This window comes from Trematomus bernacchii, unplaced genomic scaffold (assembly GCF_902827165.1).
Source record: "Trematomus bernacchii unplaced genomic scaffold, fTreBer1.1, whole genome shotgun sequence".
Taxonomy (NCBI): domain Eukaryota; kingdom Metazoa; phylum Chordata; class Actinopteri; order Perciformes; family Nototheniidae; genus Trematomus; species Trematomus bernacchii.
Window position 1 is genome coordinate 3,594,219 of NW_022987567.1, and position 19,926 is coordinate 3,614,144.

At 39.3% G+C, this 19,926-nt stretch overlaps 1 protein-coding gene across 1 annotated transcript in view; it reads right to left on the reverse strand.

The window, feature by feature from the left end:
- Positions 1-19,926, reverse strand: part of cacna1bb (calcium channel, voltage-dependent, N type, alpha 1B subunit, b) — a 152,528-nt gene that overhangs the window by 22,007 nt on the left and 110,595 nt on the right. Inside the window, 11 exon segments of the mRNA XM_034126055.1 lie at positions 1,717-1,782; positions 2,461-2,577; positions 3,863-3,865; positions 4,818-4,901; positions 6,264-6,374; positions 8,304-8,468; positions 8,956-9,157; positions 10,630-10,767; positions 10,879-11,039; positions 13,720-13,740; positions 13,742-13,817. Coding sequence (XP_033981946.1) covers positions 1,717-1,782; positions 2,461-2,577; positions 3,863-3,865; positions 4,818-4,901; positions 6,264-6,374; positions 8,304-8,468; positions 8,956-9,157; positions 10,630-10,767; positions 10,879-11,039; positions 13,720-13,740; positions 13,742-13,817 — 1,144 coding nt within the window.

Consider the following 19,926-nt stretch of genomic DNA (forward strand, 5'->3'; position numbering starts at 1 on the left):
CTCCTCAAAACTGATACCCAAACTCAGACCACACCCACGACATTAAAGCGACTGGCTCGGAGTGACATACATATTTCCTTTCCAAAACACTTTTGGCTATTTCAGAGGACAGATTTCTGCATTTCCTTTTTGTCTCTGTTCATCTCCCTGATTTGAAGTGGGCGGGAGAACATAATGTCATACTTGTTTGCACCAATCAGGATCTACATTTGTTTTAATAAGAATCTAATGAAAGCTGCCTAAACAGCTCTAAACAGCAGATTAATTTAAAATACATTACACTTTAAATGTGGTTGTTGCCTATTTATTCCTAGCTATACATTATAGTGCTTAAGGAGATGTAAACAAGGTAATAGGCTTTAAGACTGACCCAACTAAGCCTAGTGTCCACAGATTTCAGACTGAAGACCCCAAACTGTTTTCAATACCTACAATCATTTTGCATTTTATTATATACATATACATATTATATGTTCCTTTTCTTTTGTTTATTTTACAAAGTATGTTATGCATACCTTTTTTAAACATTGTTATGCCTAAGGTAGCTTTTGTACGAACAGCTTTGGCTGCACGGTACTTTTAGTCATTAGAGAAAAGGGAAAAGCCGTATTGTTCCTCTGAATACATGTGAACTTCTCAATGAAGTCTAAAGTTGTATTTCTTAGATATAAATTCTATCTATGTATTATTTTCCTTATCTGTCACTCGTGCAATATATTCATTATCACAATGTTGTATCGTCCCAAAGCGAGTCTAGTAAAACAACCCAGAGGTTTCTTTTTAAATATGTATTTGCCCCTGGGCATGTCCACCCTGCTGGCCTGAAACCCCCAGCTGCTGGGCGAGGAGACGTCTGCCAGTCTGCCAGCCGTCAAATATGAATGTAGCATCTTGACCTTGTGCAGTACGACAACAAGAACTCACTTCCTCTGCACCCGAACAGTGACAATGTAAGAGGAATGAAAAGTAGATTATCCTCCATCAGCTACCTGTACAAACACCTGCACAATCTTATGCAATCCGAGGCAATAGCCATGCAACCTATACTTGTTTTGTGAAATGTTTAATATTACATTTTCACTGAGACTGTGTCAGTATGTGTGGATGCAGCGCTAGCTTTTAAAGGAAATGTATGTGGTGTTGTTCTGGAGGACATTAACGCTTAAACAACACTTTTATAGCAACACGGCGACAAAATAGCTAGCCATGCTTAGCCTAGTCGACAAGTTGTATCTTGACGTTCTATATTCATTATACATATGTTGGCCATGAGGGTTGTGCAATAGGTCGCCATTGTCAGTATGTGCGTCTGTGTTTGTTCAAACGGTGTATGACTGATGATATGTGTATGTCTCTTAATGTCCACTATGTTTGTACTGTATATGTACATGTATGCGGAACTGCAGGACGGAGTCCAGAACAAATTTCCTTACGGGGACAATAAAGTATATCGTATCGTATCGTATCGTATTCATTATACATAACGTTGTAATGTATAATTGTATCCTTTCTGGATAATGTGACCGCTGATGTAGAATGATTTAATAGTAAAGGTGTAAGCCATCCCAGGCATCTCTGAGAGGAATGTTATTAGCAGAAAAAGGTAAAGACAGCTGTTGATGGGGTAACAAGGCTGTGTATCGTAAGCAGGACCTCCATCACTGAATCATTACAGTCCAACTTCCTTTAGTCCAGCTGCTCATATTCACAACTCACCTGCATTCCAATGATGGCGTAGATGAAGAACAGCATGGCAATGAGCAGGCAGACATACGGCAGAGCCTGAAAGCAAACAGATGAATAGAGTTAAAAGACACTGAGAGACTGATCTTTCCGTCTGCCTCTGCACACACACTCACATATCGAATTATTCAAAGAGGACCAGTGCCCTTGTAAAATTGTACAGTCTTATTTAAGAACCTGCGCAGTCAACCTGACCTGCAGGGTCTGTTTTTTTAATCAGCTATTTTTATCTCAGCGAGGAGGACGCGACAATTTGTTGTAATTAAATAGCCACCTATTAACACTCTGCATCTACTGTCCATTTCCATTGGGCTTAAAAGCTCTCACCACTGACATTAAACCTACTATAAATTCCTTTGGCTGTGCCCTGGCGCTCCGCATTTAACTCGACTGTGAAAATCCCAACTACTGTCTGCAAAGAGCTATTTAGATCCATTCAAACATAGCAAGTCTGCAGTGTGCTCGGCCTGCTTTTAAAGTGCCTTTAACATAATTTTGTTCAACCGTGAATACATCTAACACACAAGCTCAACATTATAACCTCTTGAATAACATTTGTATTCCACTTGTGTCTTTCCTGACTGAACGTCTCTCATCGCTTTTGGTACAGTAGAACACTTCTTTTGGTAGCTGCTACATAAATCAAGTTTCTTACTAGTTGTACACACATATCAAGAGGCACTGTTAGTCTGTGTGTGTAGGTAACTGTGTGTTGACCTTGAAGGACTGAACGAAGGTCCACAGCAGGATGCGGATGGTGTATCCCTGCCGCAGCAACTTGATGAGGCGCGCAGCTCTGAAGAGCCTCAGGAAACTCAGGTTGAGCACCTTATCCTGGGAGGCAAATCAAAGACAGTGTGAGGAAATGAACGCAAGATAAAAAAGGATCTGAAGACACAAAATAAAACTCTTGGAAACAAAACAAAAAAAGGCATAATTCAAAAGCAAAAGAAACACACTCCAAGTTTTTACAGATACAGGTCTGCTTCAGCCCTACTTGGTCTTGTATTACCATTTGCTTATGGTGGCTAACGTTAGCAAAACAAAGGTAGATATTGGAAATGATCTGAGGCTACATGCACACTTAATCTTTTAAAGTTAAAAAACAGCATTTTCAAACCCCTAACACATCAACTACTTTCTTTTGTATGTATCACTGCGCAGAAGGAAGTGCGAATCTATTGACAAGTAGCTTATGGTGGCTAACGTTGTAAACCAGTAGTTAGCTATTAGAAGTGACATAGTTAAGGCTACATGCAGAGTAATACTTGTACTATCGCGTCAACCCCTAAAACATCATCAAACAACTAATTTCTTTGTAATATCTCACTACACAGAAGGGAGTGCGCATCTTTTCAAAATTAGCTTATGGTGGCTCTTTTTTCAAGTCATTAGAAACAACTTTCTTTCAAATGTATCACTCAATTATTGGACATTAGGTTAATGCGCACAGGTTAGTGGTTGAAGTATGGTATAAAGAAAATAGTTCCTACATAAAAACTACAAACAACAAGGTCATGGATTATTTTGAGTAACCTGCTCTTGATTTCTGGAAAGAGATATTGCTGTTGAGCTTTTCTAAACTTCATTTATTTTTACCACGAGCCAAGTGCCATCAAGTTTGGAGAGAAGGCAGACATAACTACGACCGACACCTCCAACACTCTGCAACTCACCCCAAAACTATCCAAATTAATAAAAAGCACTACACAGAAGAAGACATTTTATTTTAGTTTTCCGGTTTGACTGTCACTTGTTCTTATATATACAGTCTATGGTTCAACATGTCATCCTTAAACAGATGTAGACTGTATTTTTAGGCTCTAAAAGTATTGTTTAACAACCATACAGTACAGAGATGGTAGTGATATAGTATAATCTACTTTCAATACAAAACAACCAGACTAAATGACTGGAACATCTTCTGCATTTAACTTCAGCTCTTGTCTAACTGAAATTGCTCCAGATTTTTATGTCGCTGTTAAACCAAAGAATCTAACAATTGAATGGGTGTTTTTCTGTAGGATTCAGAAGGTAGGCAACTTAAACTGTGGGAGAAACAAACGCGCACTGACGGGGGAATTGACAATATCAGCGGGCAACAAGAAAAGCCACTTACCGTCTGGAGGTGTCAGATGTGACAGAGGGGGCAGAGTGAGGGCACAGGCACCAGGACACACACAGCAGAGGATGGAAACAGCGAAAGAGAAAAACACACAGCAGAGGAGAGACAGAAAATAAGACTAATGATCACATCAAAAAGAAAGTCAGACAAAGAAAGAGAGCGATTTTTCCACAGAGAAAGCAACAGAACTTAGCCCTCAATCTCCACAATCAAAAACTGTTCATTCTCCATCTGATTTCAACAGAGGAATTCTAAATGCTGCAAATGGTAACAGCAGTATTTCTCCTCCTGAAGTCCAATTTATTGATTTGCATCATTTCATTTTTTCTCGCTTACAGTTTTGACTTTAATATTTGTGGTTTTGCAGCTAAAGTGGTTTAAAGAAATTGGTTTTGTTTGAAAAAAACAACAATTAAGAGACCCATCTTGAATAAACACAACACATAATACAACACACATAAGTCCTTAAACAATAAGTCAAATACGTGTTTGCAACAATTTCCAAAATATGTCAATACTTCAAAGTTGTTAATTAAATGTTAACGTCTTGATCAGCTTTCTGAGATTTTACAAGTAACAATTGATCAGTCAGCCTAGAAATGACAGAAAAACAAACAGATAATACAACTAATCATAACTTTTACACTTCTTCTACCTTCCCATTATGTTTTAGCTACAGAGGGAAAAAGGCTTTTATTTGAGTGAGGCCAATTTCGACAAACCATCAAAATACATTTTAAATTAAGTTCATAAACTTAGATTTGACATTTTACAAAGACCCAGCTTTTATTTGATTACGTCCTTAATTTGAGAACTTTCAGTAAATCTCCTTCCTGTATCCCAGCATGCTGCAGCAGCTATATATATGCACTGACTCCTGATCAAATGTACAAAGTGACAGGTACAGGTAGAGACTGATGTATGTAACGGAGGACAGAGGAGCTCTTACCTTAATCTCTGTCACCAAGATGTCTGTGATACTCCCCAGCACGGTCACAAAGTCAAACACGTTCCACGCTGCTTTCAGGTAGTTCTGAAACACAAGATGAGTTCATTCAAACGTTGTTATGTTTCTGAGTGTTTTCGGCATTATTTTTTGTGCTTTTCATGTTTTAAGTTTGAAACTGTTCAAACTAGGGCTACAGCTTTGATTTGTTATTTTTGAGCAAGAAATGACTAATCTGATCAAATAGTTTGTTTTATCACACAACACAATGACTGCAGTTGTGAAGCAGTACATAATCAGCGTACTGTGATAAAAAAACATTATTGTTTAAAAACCTCAACTATTAGTTGATTGTCAAAATTGTTGCAGATTATAATTTTTTTCGATTCTATTAAATTACTTTTAATCAAACCCACGACTTTTGATGACTTCTTGACCTCACATATTTTGAATAAATCTTTTTTTTCCAACTTTGAAGAGTTACCCAGCCTATCTATTTCCAATCACCGAATATCAACATTTCGGTAGATTTCATATAGAATTAGATATAATCAGTGTCACAAAACTGTGCAAGAACTTCTCATATTGCACAGTTTACAGTCTTGGAATTTGTTTACATTTACAAATGTGGAGATGCAAAAGTTGCATGGGTTTAGACAACATTTCGATAGATGGAAAAATAATATCGCAAGAACAAAACAAAATAAATAATAAATACACCAAAACACACAGAGTTCTAGACATTCCCTTGGGCACACTTATTTGTATGTGCATATACAACATAACAAATGCTGAAACAATCCCCTGCATAAATAAATATCCGCCTGCAGCCTGGCTCCCTGCAGACCGGTCAATCCTCCTCCTCCTGAGGCTGCAGCCGAGGAGCAGCACAGAGTGTTTAGACCAGCTGATGCGAGTCCATCCGTCTGGGCTTAACAGCTAAACAGGTGGAGGCCAGTGGTGTGTGAGAAAAGCCATTTAATAAATGGGCCTGGTAAATGGAACGGAGTTGAAGATGAAATGCCTCGCTGCAGGCCAGACGGCCCCATGTTGAGGGAAGATTTATTATTTCTCATCCCTTCTTTTTCTTTCTAGTCTGTCTTCCTAGTTCCTGAATTTGAGACTTTAAACCTTTTACTTTGACCGTGACTTCTCACCCATCCTCTGCAAAAACCTTTTGTACTTTAGCACAAACAAAATCACAATCCCTCAGACATCTCTTCAAGTGTGACTAAGTCTTAGTTGCTTCATTAAAAAAAATACATCTGGTTTTAGCATTCACAAGGCAGGCATTTAATGAACTGAGCAGTGGGAGCAGCTTGATGCAGGAGTCACCCTCAGCCTGATTTGCATTTCCAAAGAGAGATTTCCCGCTCGTGTGTAAACAGAAACACAATACAACAGTGAATAATGTTATGGTGTGAGCAGGGTAACAGCATACGGGCTCACCAGCGGGCCGAAGGCAATAATCTTGAGGAAGCACTCCAGTGTGAAGAGGGCTGTGAAGAGGATGTTTAAGTATTTCAGCATGGACTTGTACAGGTCTGGAGCGGGGTCGCACTGAGGACAGAAGACAAAAACTGATATTATTTCTGTTGCATCCTTTACCCCTATTTAATGTTCACATGAGATAGCATACAGAAAACTGAACATGTAAATGCAACCAGCACTCGAGACCAATTATATTTGATTGCTCAGATGCACTCAAGTAGGATGTTTAAAGGGTGTACATATATTCGTCAATCACAGCTGCATACATACATTTTAATATATCATCAGTAAGCGCTGTGGGAGGCTGATCTGAGACTTCACAGATTCCTAACGTGTCAATCACTTTGTCACATTTGTTCACAGATAAAGTTGTAGATTAAAAAATAAGAAATGGTTTTATGACATTATTATATATTATTTTGGCAGCACAGGACAAACCGATGGAGCAGCACTTTAGTCAGTAACAAACTTAATCTACTTTGACTTTAATCTTTGCTTTCACACGGTTTGTACTTTGTTGGAAGTCAACCTCTTCACATCTCTGTGAATCATCCCATGTGAAGGTTATACTTTTGTTATTCTTCCTTTAACAAAGATGTGCCTGATTGACTGAAATGTTTCTCAAATTAGCAGTATAAAAAACATGCTGGTACAATAGGATTTCTCATTGGGGAATATGAATGTGTCTTAATGAACAGTATGTCAAGTGTCTAGGTTTAAATGATTATGATGAAATAGACTATACATTGGAAGTCCCTGTCTTGTCATGTGTTGACTAAACATGATTTCTTGAATCAGTCTATATCGAAATAGTTGTTTATTACAAGTACATAGAGTAAAACTCTAACACAGAAAATACCTCCCCAAAACGCCTCGTTGGAGATACGTCATTGTCCATTTGATTCTTCCATTTCGTTCCGGGTACGGCATGATGTCAAGCCGTACCCGGAACGAAATGGACCAATCCGTGGAGCCGTTACGTTACGTCCGCGGAGCCGTTACGTTAAGCCCCCGCTGATTGGTCCAAATTGACCAATCCACGGACTTCCTCACACACACATCTGTGTGCAGGGAGCAGGCAGCTCTGCTGATTTCTCCTCCCTGGCTGCAGGCTGATAACAGACAGTTGGGATCGCGGCGAAATTCTCTCTGCAGACCCATTCTCACAGCGTTTATCAACCTTTTTCTTACTCAATATCAAGCCACACTTATTGTTTTTACTTCGGCTGTGACTTTGTGTTTGCTCAGGATGAGTTTGGCTGTGTTTGGCTGTGTATCGCTAACAAGGAAACAACACCTCCACGGAGCTCAGCGGCGTTCACAACGTCCCGACCAATCAGAGCACACTGTGCTCACAGGGAGGGTGGGGGCTGGAGCTATTGGAGCTACAACGTGCCGTTAAAGGCAGAGAGTGAAATTCAGTGAACACACGTAGTTTACAGAGATGCTGTATGAGAAACCAATGTGAGTTTGGAAAATTGCACAATATAAATCTATTCTAGTAGACCTCAACAATGGAATTATGATCAGTGGAAATGGCCATGACATGGGCCCTTTAATTCAAATAACTTGTTTTTCAGTGTATGAACCCAACACATCTCTAAAATCATGTTCACAATCGCACAAAGAGTTGAAAATCTGACAAATTGTTAGATATGTAAATGAACCTCAACCCCCCCCCCCCCCCAGGCGAACAGAGCTCCTCCAAGTAATTGCCAAGTCACGAGCATTTCTCCCTGTTCTGCAGGAGTTTCACAGTGGTGTGAGGGTGCCGCTTGATTTTTCAGTGTTGACCGTGTCTCAAGGCCAGGGCAGCGTTGTTGTCATAATTGCATCCCTGCCATAAGAGCTAAATTATTAAATAGTACAGATTTATGGAAACTGCTTCTGCAATTCTCCTCTTTAATATTTAAACAGTGTGCTGTATCATATGTGGAGCCGAAGTTGTCTGAGCCAACTTTTTCTCTGGCAGAGTTGGATGTGAGAGGACGGACTGACCTTCATCATCAGCACGACTGTGTTCAAGGCGATCAAAGACATGATGGCGTACTCGAACGGGGACGACACCACAAACTTCCACATCTTGTACTGGAAGGACTGCTTGTTCGCCGGCATGTATCTGGTTAGCGGCTTGGCGTTGATGGCAAAGTCGATACAAGCCCTCTGTTTGAGGAGACAAAAACACATGTATGAATCCACTCCAAACAGGAACTTCCCACTGTGCATCATAGAAGATAGAAGTGCTGGAAAATCATAAAAACATATAAGACAGCTGGCACGCAACGGGGAGGTTTTTCCAAGAATGTTGTGATATCAAACAATGAGCCTACAATTTGAGGCTTTCTGATCACAAGCCAATGCTTTACAGACAAAGAGCAGCATGATTGTACAAAGTGTGTGTGAAGTGGAGATGAAGAGAGTGGAGAAGATAAACCCCACTGCTTTGCTTCACTGATTTGCTTTGTTTGATGGGAATCATGTTGGACATAATGCCTGGAAGTGATGTTCAGCATGTGCTTGGATTTCTATCGAAGAAACATTTTCATGCACCAGTGCTTCTTTAGAAATAATCAGTGTGTGTTCTTGGGAGAGGGTTTTTTCAGGAGAAAAAACCACAAAGTGCATAATTTAGTTTCCACTGTTCTCCCACCTCGTTCTTCTCCAGGCTGCACTCCGACATGGCCTTGTCTCCCTGCTCCTGGAAAGTGATGATGATCAAAGCCACAAATATGTTGACGAAGAAGAAGGGGAACACCACGAAGTAGACCACATAGAAGATGGATGTCTCCATGCGGAAGCCAGGGCTGGGGCCCTTGTCCTCGTAGGTGGCGTCCACAGAGTGCTTCAGGACCCTGGAGAGAAAAAACTGATGAGCTGCAGAGAAGAAAAAACTCAAAACGCAATTTCTAACATGTGATGGCCATCTAATGTTTGTTTTTCCTGCTTAAAAACTTCAACAATTCATTTATAATAAAAATGTTATGCCATCATCTTTTTAAAATGTGATACAGGCTCTCCAAATCTTACTTTTTGGGCATCAGACCAAGCGCTAAATACATTTTTACACAATGTGCAATTAAATGCGATTCCAAATCTCTGAAGAGAAACAGCTAACCAGCTTGCCTCATCAACTTTGACCCCACTTTCCTCTGTAACTCAATGAGATAACTCCTGAAAGAAGCTTGATAAAACAACAGTGAGTGAAATAAATGTGTCTAGAAATATCCAGGAAACCAAAGAGGTCTAATCAGCCTGCCTGTAGGTCAGGAGCCATCAACATTTGGAGGTGAGGGCCCACAGATTATTACAGATGTCTCAGTGAGTTATTGAGGGCTCTGACTCTCCTGCTGTGATGCCAAGTGTTTGTTGGTTCTGTGACATACTTTGTTGAGCACTGTCTGCACACTTTTCATTAGTCGGCTCATAATATATGGCTGTGTGTGAAGCACTATGCAACTTTGAAGAAGTTCCCTACGAATAAAGTTGGTGAAGATCACTCTTCATCAGGTACCAAAACATTATGGTTGGCGATGAGGTCATGTTTACAGAGTTCACATCAACGCCCTGGGAAGTGGACATTTCTGTAAGCTTGACAAGTTGTGACATGTTTGACAATGTGTGCACGACTGCCCATGTGACCTTACCTTAAATCCAAATGTATTATTGGAACTATGTAACATAAATAATACATATAAAACAGAAACAGTAATTTCCAATCTTTAACATCCATCCCACATGACATGAATGCAGCATTAAGGCGGACATTAGACCTTGGTATATTCATTGTCAGTTGCACACTTTAGAGGACTCTTATTGTGCTGTCACTGCTTGATTAAGAGTGAGTGATTTTAGATGATCATGATAAGCGTTGTCATTTTAACAACTTACTTTTGATCATCAGGTAGGTACAATAAATTAAATAAACAAACAGCCATCAATGGTCCTTGACAGAGAGCATGATGTTGATGTTAATCTCTTATGTCAGACACAGAGTGGCAGTCTGAAGATATCTATGCATGAGCCTTGATTGCATCTTCAGAGAACGCACAGTAATCAGACCTGTGAGAAATCAGTTTCTGTACCATCCACCTGCAGGTGCATTTCACAGCAAGCTGCTGAAGGAAATGATAACATGAAGAACTCAAGAATACTTGAACTACTTAAGTTTTGATATGTAACAAAACCTCAGTGATGTTTGTGCCCATCTTTTCTTTTTAAACAAATTACTACGCAAAAGTTATTTGTTTTATCAGTTTCAGATCTAGCTTATGATTGATGTGTAGGGCAACACAAATGAGGTGATAAGCAGGTTGTCGTTACTTACAGTGGCCAGCCCTCTCCCGTAGACACGGTGAAGAGCGTCAGGAAGGCCCAGAGAACGTTATCGTAGTGAAACTCGTACTTCTTCCACACTCTGGGCTGAGCTTCCACACCATCACGGTTGAAGTCCAGAAACTGACCCCTGAGAGACAGGAAGCAGGGGGAAGGGGATCAAAAAACACATAGATAATGTCCGTATAGAATGTCGTGTTAGCAAATGTAAAACACCATGTCTGAATGTAGAGAACAGTACCTGCAGTCTTTCTCCAGACCCTTGGACTCGTCGGTGCAGTAGAAGAACTTCCCCTTAAAGAGCTGCACGGCGATGACAGCGAAGATGAACATGAAGAGCATGTAGACGATGAGGATGTTAAGAACGTTCTTCAGAGAGTTCACGACACAGTCGAACACCGCCTGGAAAACACACACGTAATGACATCAGTCAATGTAAACCACAGCATTGATGTACAATCTCTCCCATTGAAGCGGAAACATAACTGGTTCATTAGTTACTGTTCAAATTCCTTCATATGTTTAGGGCTGTGCTTATTTTATCTCCTTTATATACCGTTGGGTAGTTTAAAGTGGACCTATCATGCTATATTTGAATAATATAGTGTAGGACCATACCTATATAAGGCATATTTATACTTTTTTTTTTTCAAAATACCAAACAGATCATGCATTTTAGCCATGCCTCATTTTGCTCAATTTGACATTTTTTAGCTCTGTTTTTGCAAGGGTTGATTCTGTGAGCAACAGCACCATCTAGAGGCCTGGCATATGTACTACAGCGTCTCCAGCGCTTTCGAACGGCAATGGCCGTGGCTGTCTCCTCCTGATTGGTGGAGTTGGCCCAATAGCCGTAGCGCCACCGTCCTGACGTCAGGACAGTGTTCAAATCTGGATCAGTTTTTATCAGATCCGTTGCAGCCCCTTTTTTAGAGATTTGGGTATGGAGGAAAATAGAGAGGGTTGTGTTTTCTGACACTTGGTGAGTTCCCTGGAACACCGGGGACACATATTCATGTATAAAAGACGTACAAAAGTGCATTTTGCATGATAGGTCCCCTTTAATCGACTGTACAGCGATGCAATGTTTGTAGATTTGCGATGATGCAGGTATTCAGCAATACAAGAGTATTTTAAAAGAGTTTATTAAGCTCAAAAAGTAGGAGACATGCATAAAGGAACACTTCATCCTTCACACAATCAAATTCATTCAAAATGAATTTGGCTCTTTTTCCCGGAGAAGCAAAGGAATTAAAAAAAGGTGTCTAACAAATGTAGTACAGTACGTGAATGATTGTTATTAGTTTTATTCCACTACTGCTTATTTACTTACTTGCTTGCTTACTACTTATCTCCAAAAATGTGTTGTACTGAATGCTTCTTTAAAAAAAGGGAACTGCTTCTGAAACCACAGATAGTTTCTCGACAACACAGATGTCTAAAAACTCTTTCACCCGGACTGTTTTAACCCAGATGTGTAGACCTCTTATGACCTGCAGACTACCAAATCACTGCTGACTGAGAACATGAACACACTTGTGCATGAGTCTCTCTTCATGTCTGCCTGCCTGTCACTCTCTCCCTCTCCATCTCCTTTGTGTCAGCCTGTGCTGTGATCTCTCAATAAGATGGAGCGCCCTGTCTATCTCTCCTGGCATGCATGCAATCTAACCAATGAATATGCTGGCTGTATGAATGATGGCCAGGCTTTTGTCTCCAGAGAGAGGACAGAGCATAGTCTGTCAAACGGCTCTGCTCAACTCTCCAAGAAGAGATGTGGGTGAGTGTCCGTCTGCCAGCTCTGATCTGCCTCAATCATGTCACTCCCTTCGCTCCAATCAGATCTCTCGTTTTTTGTCAGATGCATTACTTTTGGTTGATCAGCTCATCACGCAGCAGAGGGAAGCTGTCGTCTCTGCATCAGAGAGGCTCTTTCCTTGATGAGGGTCATGATTTATTAATTTAAATAATTCACTCCACACACAATGCTTGAGATTCTTTACCATAAGCCCCTATGTATAAGTTCAACATGTTGGACTTTGACACACCCCAGTGGTTGCATCAAAAAGGATTTCAACTGGGATTCTATGATGTAAAAGTGATGCCATTGGCGTAATTTAAAAACTATGAATTATATACAAAGGTGTTACATTGTTACATTTGAAAGTTTCTTTGCGAAATCTAGCTCTGGAAAATGTGAACCATCTTTTGGGAGGCTTCTTTGCTTAACAGTATCTCAGAGATTAGCTCATATGCATGATGATCATATTTAACTGAATGGCAATGTTCAGCAATAAAAGAGGAACATTGTGACAAAACTGCAGATAAAGTTATTAAGTATACTTTTCAGTTTAAAAAAAATCCTTAATGGTTATTACATAAAATAAAAACTTGGAGCTTTGAAAAAACGGCAAAAGAAAAAACAAATAGTTTCTTGTTTTAAAAGCAATATAAATAATAACAAATTAGAAGGAAAAAAATATTACAAAAAATACAGATCTCAGTATTCTGAGGCTCTGAGCCCCATTTATTTTCCTCGCGGACGGCAAAAAAACTCAGACATTATACAATTTAAAATAAAAGGGATAGGGTTAGGCTTAGGGTAAGATATTGAGTAAGAAAATGTGTTTATGAACCACACAGCTTCCGGTCTTCCAAGACCCGACCGGACAAAAAGACGTGGTGCAGGCACGAAACATACTACCAATACAAATACATTGCATTTAAAATCGTTCTGTGTGACACGAAAAAAATGCGAAAATCGTGTTGGTGAACACGAATCAATAGATTAAATTAATTTCGTGACTATAACACGAAATGGCGTGAGACTGGGTTGCAATAAGTCCTCATACACAGAACTACTGCAGAAAGAGAAAGCCATTTCCAGTCACATATATCCAATTTGTGTGACTTTAACTTCCCCCATCTCTCCACAACACGACTGTTTTAAATCAGATATAGCAACTTCTCCTCTGTATACTATAAAATCATTTGACTCAATAATGCTGACACCGGATGTGGCCCCAGCTGCTTTTTCTCTCCTCATAATGCACTGGGTGGGTGACGGATTGGATTACTGTACCTTCAGCTTGGGGAGACGTTTTAATGGTCTTGAGTGGCCGCAGGACTCGGAGGACCCTCAGGGACTTGATGGTGTTTATGTCCTTGCCTTTCGTCCCTCTGTGCAGATTGAGAGAACAGTTAGTGTGTGTGTGTGTGATGGTGTCACCTAGAAGCCTGTGAACGCTTTCATCCTACCCATCCTCCAGTAGCATGAGCAGATTCAAGTACATCAGGTTTACTGTGAACTCTGATGAATGCAATTTTATATTCTGTTAGTAGAGTGCATGCATGTGAGGTAATGTTGTTCTACAGAAGCATGCAACAGTCGAGGAATTGGTTTGGAGTAACCAAATTGCATTTCCTAAAGTGCTGTAATGAAGTAAACCTTTCAGATTTGCTCCTTCATTACATTTGTTACCTGTTTTTCCTTCGCTTCTCATTTTCTTTCCCTTCTTCTTTTTGTCTATTCTTTCTTACAGTCTTTCTCTCTTTCCATCGGTCTTTTATTTACCCGTTTAGTCTCTTTGGTTTCTCTCTTGAATTCCTTCTTTCCTTTTGATAGCATGTTTACCCTTCTAAACTCCACTCTTTCTCAACAATTTGAACTACTGCAAAACATTGTTGACCTCTGATGTATTTTCCACTATGGTATTACTTATTGTTGTAAGATAACATCATAGTTAACAACCTTTTCCACAACTGTCATGGTGAGCATACAACATGCTGTTTCTGTGGAATAACATACAAACATTTCCCACTGTTCAGAGTAAATGCACAAAGAATCAGCCCCAGCTTCTTTGCAGGAACCGCTGCTGTCAGTCATTGCAGACGCTGCAGGTTTCTTAACTGGTCACTGAGTGGGAGGTGGGTGTGGGGCTTTGAAAACTAGCTGTTATGCTAATGACATACAGCTGAGCCATCATTCACTCAGACACTGACATTGGCCAAGGACGGCGGGAGAGGGATTTCTAATTAATCAGTCACATGTACACACAAAGTGGCTGTCACTCTCTGTGTTGTTTCTTATGACTTCAAACATGTCTAAAAAGTACAAACTGAGAGTGTTTATCTGTGTATGTGTATATAAATAATGCAATGTGCAAGGATGTGGCAAAGGACACAAGAATGTGAGAAGAAATAAGTCTGTTAGTGGCCCCTTGAGGCTCTGCTGTTTCTTACACCAGTTACTGTACACACCAACCAATTATTTCATCCCCAGGGGACATCAACAACTCCTAAAGTAATGTTGTTTATTCCAGCTAATAACTGTAAAAGAGCAGTTTTTTCAGGAGTATAACGTCAACTATCGGTGCTCCCAGTATACTGTTATCAATGTAAGCTGGAGCTCTGTAGTGTGCAGCTTGACAGGTGTAGCAACACTACAGAAACGGGGAATGAGGCAGAGCAAACAAACTGTTTATAATGTAATCTTGACACAATTCCACAAATAGACCTCTGAGAAAAAAGTCTGTAATTGAACATTGGGTCATCAAATTGATCTTTTTAAATAAGACTTGTGCAGTTTATCGTAGGAAATACCCAGGAAATAGAAATGTCAACTCAATTTAACTACCTGTAGTCATTTCCTGGTTATCCTTGAACCCTAAAATAGATCCTTCTGAGTAATGGAACATTATTACCAAATTAGAAAGTCCTTTCTAGGAAAATAATGCACAAATAAGCATTTTCAAGGAACGTAATGTGGATAGGAGGGTACATGTGAGATTATAGAAATGACCATAAATCTTATCCGATAAATGGACAGCATGTTGACTTTAAACATCTTCCTTCTCAGTCTTTTCTTCCCTTTGCCTCCTTTGCATAAGATTTGTCAGACACATACTCACACATCAGTCTGTCAAAAATAATGATATTAATCTGTAATAATAATTTGAACATATCTGATGATTAGAATAATTAAATAAGTCTATTTCCCATGTGTGTAAAAGTCTACAATACGGTGAGGAAGAGTAGCATGGTTCCATACATTGTATGCCTTTTCCTTTCTCAATGGAAAACTCTCAGTCTTATAAAATGGCATGCAGCTCTCATGCTTGGATGACTTGGTTACCCTGGCATGCAATCTGCAAACTCAATGCCAGTCCTCGCTATTCAAGGAGCTCGACACATTGAGACGGCAAGAACAGTCTCCCAATAGCTTTCAGAAGCGCCGTGGGCAAGGAGCATGTAATGTGTGTTTGTGTGTGTGTGGATACAAGGTTGTGTGTTCACATTAACTCAACACTGATGGCTTGAAGTCCAACATAATTAAGTCCATCATTTCTGCAGCCTTAATACTAACTGAAGGTATTATGGAAACATATAATCATACTTCTGTTGTTTTATTGCATATTCTTGGAAAATATATAATAAAATCTATATGAATCAATCTTATTTTCTTTAGGCTTTCAGGATACTAATTATCTAATTGTTATTATTATAAAGGGTCTGTGGTCTCTATTTGCCCTTTGTTAAATTGTGTTGCATTGGCGATGATTACAAAAAAAATTGAGAAGTCATTTATTTTAATAACATTATAACACCATTTGATATATTGAAATAAGTTCTACTACACTTGTGTGTTTATGTATTGAACTTAACTCTATGTAATTCTACCTTTTTGGCTGTCTTACAGACCGCTGCTTTCATATTTGAAAACATATCATTATTATTTTCGCTGAAACCGTATTCCTCAAAGGAGAACACAGCAGTTATTATTGAGCAGATATGAATGCTGGAGCAGACAGCAAACAGAGATTTAATTTAACTTTAATGTGCTCAGCAGCTGTGAGGTCATCCTCCGTCATCATGACTCTGTCGTATCAGCTGCTCGCTATTGGTCGAGGAGCATTTCCTGTTTAGGGATGTGACATCCACTCAGAAGCATTTCAGTGCCTCAGCTAAACAGCAAGCATGAGGCTCCTTCTATCGAGCTATATTACAAATAAAGCACAAATAAATATTTCAAATGTTTTTGCATACTCTCATTTGTATTTTTTCTATATTTTCTTCTTTACTTTTTAATCACTGGGAACATTTTCTGAGCTGAACATTGCAAGAGTTGTGATCAGAATTTCTTCTTGTGGTCATAAAAAAATATATAATTATTCTAAGAGAATTCAAGCGCTAAGGATGTGTGTGGACACACTAAGAAAAAAAGAAGTTGTACAACATTTGCTCACTTACAATGATTTCTTACGGGGGAAATAAACGTATCGGTTATTTATTTTTTTAAATACACAAGCTACTACCCCGCTTATGATGCGGCCACTCAAGGTGAATCCAGCTGAGAAGCTATAATCCTCCATCGATTTCTCTCTGAATGCAAGGAGAGATGTAGGTGAAGGGCAGGGAGGTGAATTAAGCTGCAGGCTATAATCTCTAAATGTTATGACCACTTTAGTGAAGATTAGAGGAGATTAACATGAAGGAGGAACATCAGATAAGGATGTTTCAGCTTTTATACAGCGGATACCTGATGAGTGGAAAGATACTCAGTTTAGATTGACACAGGATATATGTTGGTCTTCTGAAAGCTATGAGACGGAGTTTCCAATATTGTCTTTTTGTCTAGATGTCCCAATATTGGGACAGGAGGTTCTTTCTAAAGGGAAGACAGGAAGGAGGGAGGGAAATCATGGTCATATCCCGAGCACTTTGGGATGGAGGGGGACAGAGTTCATTTGGAAAGTTTGGTAAGAGGAGTGTTGATGTTTCATGTGGGGAAAGAGGGAAGGGGGGGTTTAATAAGTAAAAAGTAGATAGGGACAGTTCCCACCTGGCCACGCTTTGTTGCGATCTGATGAGAAAAAGCAATGACACAAACACAGTACAAAAACACAAACACCACCCACATAAATATAGCACAAAAGCATGTAAAGAAAGACAGCGCAAAATAAACATTTTAAGCAGATATCACACAGGTGTGAAGAAACAGGGACATTATCCGGCCTTTCAAACTTACACCGAAAAGAAACCAAAGATAAGACACAAATAGACGCACTTAAACTAATTACCCTGTGAAAGGGCAAAGCAATAGACAAGTGATGAATATTACAAAGAGCATGTGAAGTACACAGGTGAATAAATCACATTTATAGCAAGAGGATGACATGGACAGTTTTTTACTGGGAGAGAAGCCAAGATGAGAGGTCACTGTTGATGAATGCAATCCACTGACATGTCTGCTACAATGACTACATTAACACTGCGGCTGGAAACATCTAAACTAATAGTATCTACTTTTTGAAGACATTTTAAAGCACTTTTCACATATTGCCCCATACTGTATAAGAGGGCTGAAGTCCTGACGTCACTTAAAGGATAGCTACTGTTTTACTAGCTTTTATTACTCAATGCCAATTAACTGAATGTCTATTTTAATTTACACTTTGAGACTACGATTGCCCACATTTTTTATATTTTGAATCTTATCTTACGAGCATAACATGAGGATAAATGTCCGTTCTCTGCTTCTTATTGTTAGTTCTTCCTCTTTCCTTGGTTTCTCTCTAACCCATTTGATTGTTTGAATGCTCGTGTTTCTTCCCTCGTCAAATCGATAGCAGCTAGCCTGAGTATATTTTTTATAACCAATACAAGAATTCATCGTAATAAGATCCTAGTTCCAGGGAAGTAGAATTATCCTTGCAGTGTGAATGTAGCCTGGTTCACGCTTGCATGCCATGAAAGTGAGTTGATCAGTGAGATGACAGATGGAGCAAAGTGAAGGAGTAGTGGTTGAATGTGATAACCTGTAAATCCAACATTTCTATGGACAACAGCACAGCATACTGGACGAAGCTAAATGAACGGGACAATGTCAAAGCACTCTTACAATAAGTGATTTGTGATTATAAATGAACAGTGCATTACAAGTTAGAAACACAATGAAAGAATGATGACAGCTACATCATTCTGCATCTGAATAACACTTTAATTCTACGTCTGGTAATTGTTCAATTAGCACTAAATGTGTGTGTTAATTGCCAGAGGTACTTTGTGTTCATGAACATCTGGAACACCTTTTACTCTTACGAAACATTAAACCTGTTTCCTCTGACAGTTTGTTTTGTATTCACTGTGCTGCCATTAGGTATATTGTTCCTCTTACTAAAACTCATGAAATATATTTATGAAATATATCCGGTAAATGGACAGCAGGTAATTGCACTTATGTAACCCAGATGCAGATGTAACACAAACATAGTTGCATAACACAAACAGAGCAAATGCCAGAATCTTTGCTCGTGACCGTGGCGGTGAAGATAAGAATAGCGAATAACATAATATCACATTTGTTCCAAACATGTTGCTGCTAGAGGGAGGCTGCTTCATCTAAACTCTGCAAATGACATTGGCTATGATGGACAAGAAGGAAAACAGACGACACAAATAGAAAAGAAAAAAAAGCGTGCACATAGACAGAAACGCAGGCAGAGAGAGCAGGCAGCATTACCCCATGAGGCTCCTGAAAGCAATCCAAGCCAGACAACAAAGAAAGGAAGGAAAGTAAAGAGAGGAGACAGAGACAGAGTCAGAAACAGATAAAAAAACACAGAGAGAAGCATTTATCTACAGCTGGCGAAAGAGAAGAAACCGAGCAGCAGAGAGCAGTACAAAGAAAAATACACAGGTGACTAACTGTGGACACATTTCCAGGAAAGAATCAATACTGCAAGAGAAATAGTGAGAAAATGAACAGAATATGCAATCACCTTCCAACTCCAGAGACCCACAATGCAGGTCTGTGGGCGGCACGGGGCTCATTACTGTAACTCGCTGTATAATGTGGCTATGGGTAACGTTTATTTCCCATCATGCAAAATGGCACTTTATACCCCAGCACATTCGAGCCATTGTAGGTCAAAAATAAATTACAGAGCGAGGAAATGTGGGAAGCATTCTGAGTAAACATGTCATAAGTTGTACGTTTATGGGAAAGAATCCTCGATATTCTCTGAATAATGTGGTGTATTTACAAGAAAATACTCCTAAATGTAGTTACAGAAATATCCTAAAAAGGTACGTATATATATGCATATATTTTTTGATCATTTTTAGTAAGGGTTTTATATGAAACAGTCATGCAATCTTTAAAAGTAACATTTTAATTTAGTTTTCGAGAAAAATAGAATAGAAAATAGGGAAACATTTATATATATTTGAGTTTCTTAGCTACACAACCATTTATTTTTTTACTATTCGCTTCTCACTGATAATATGT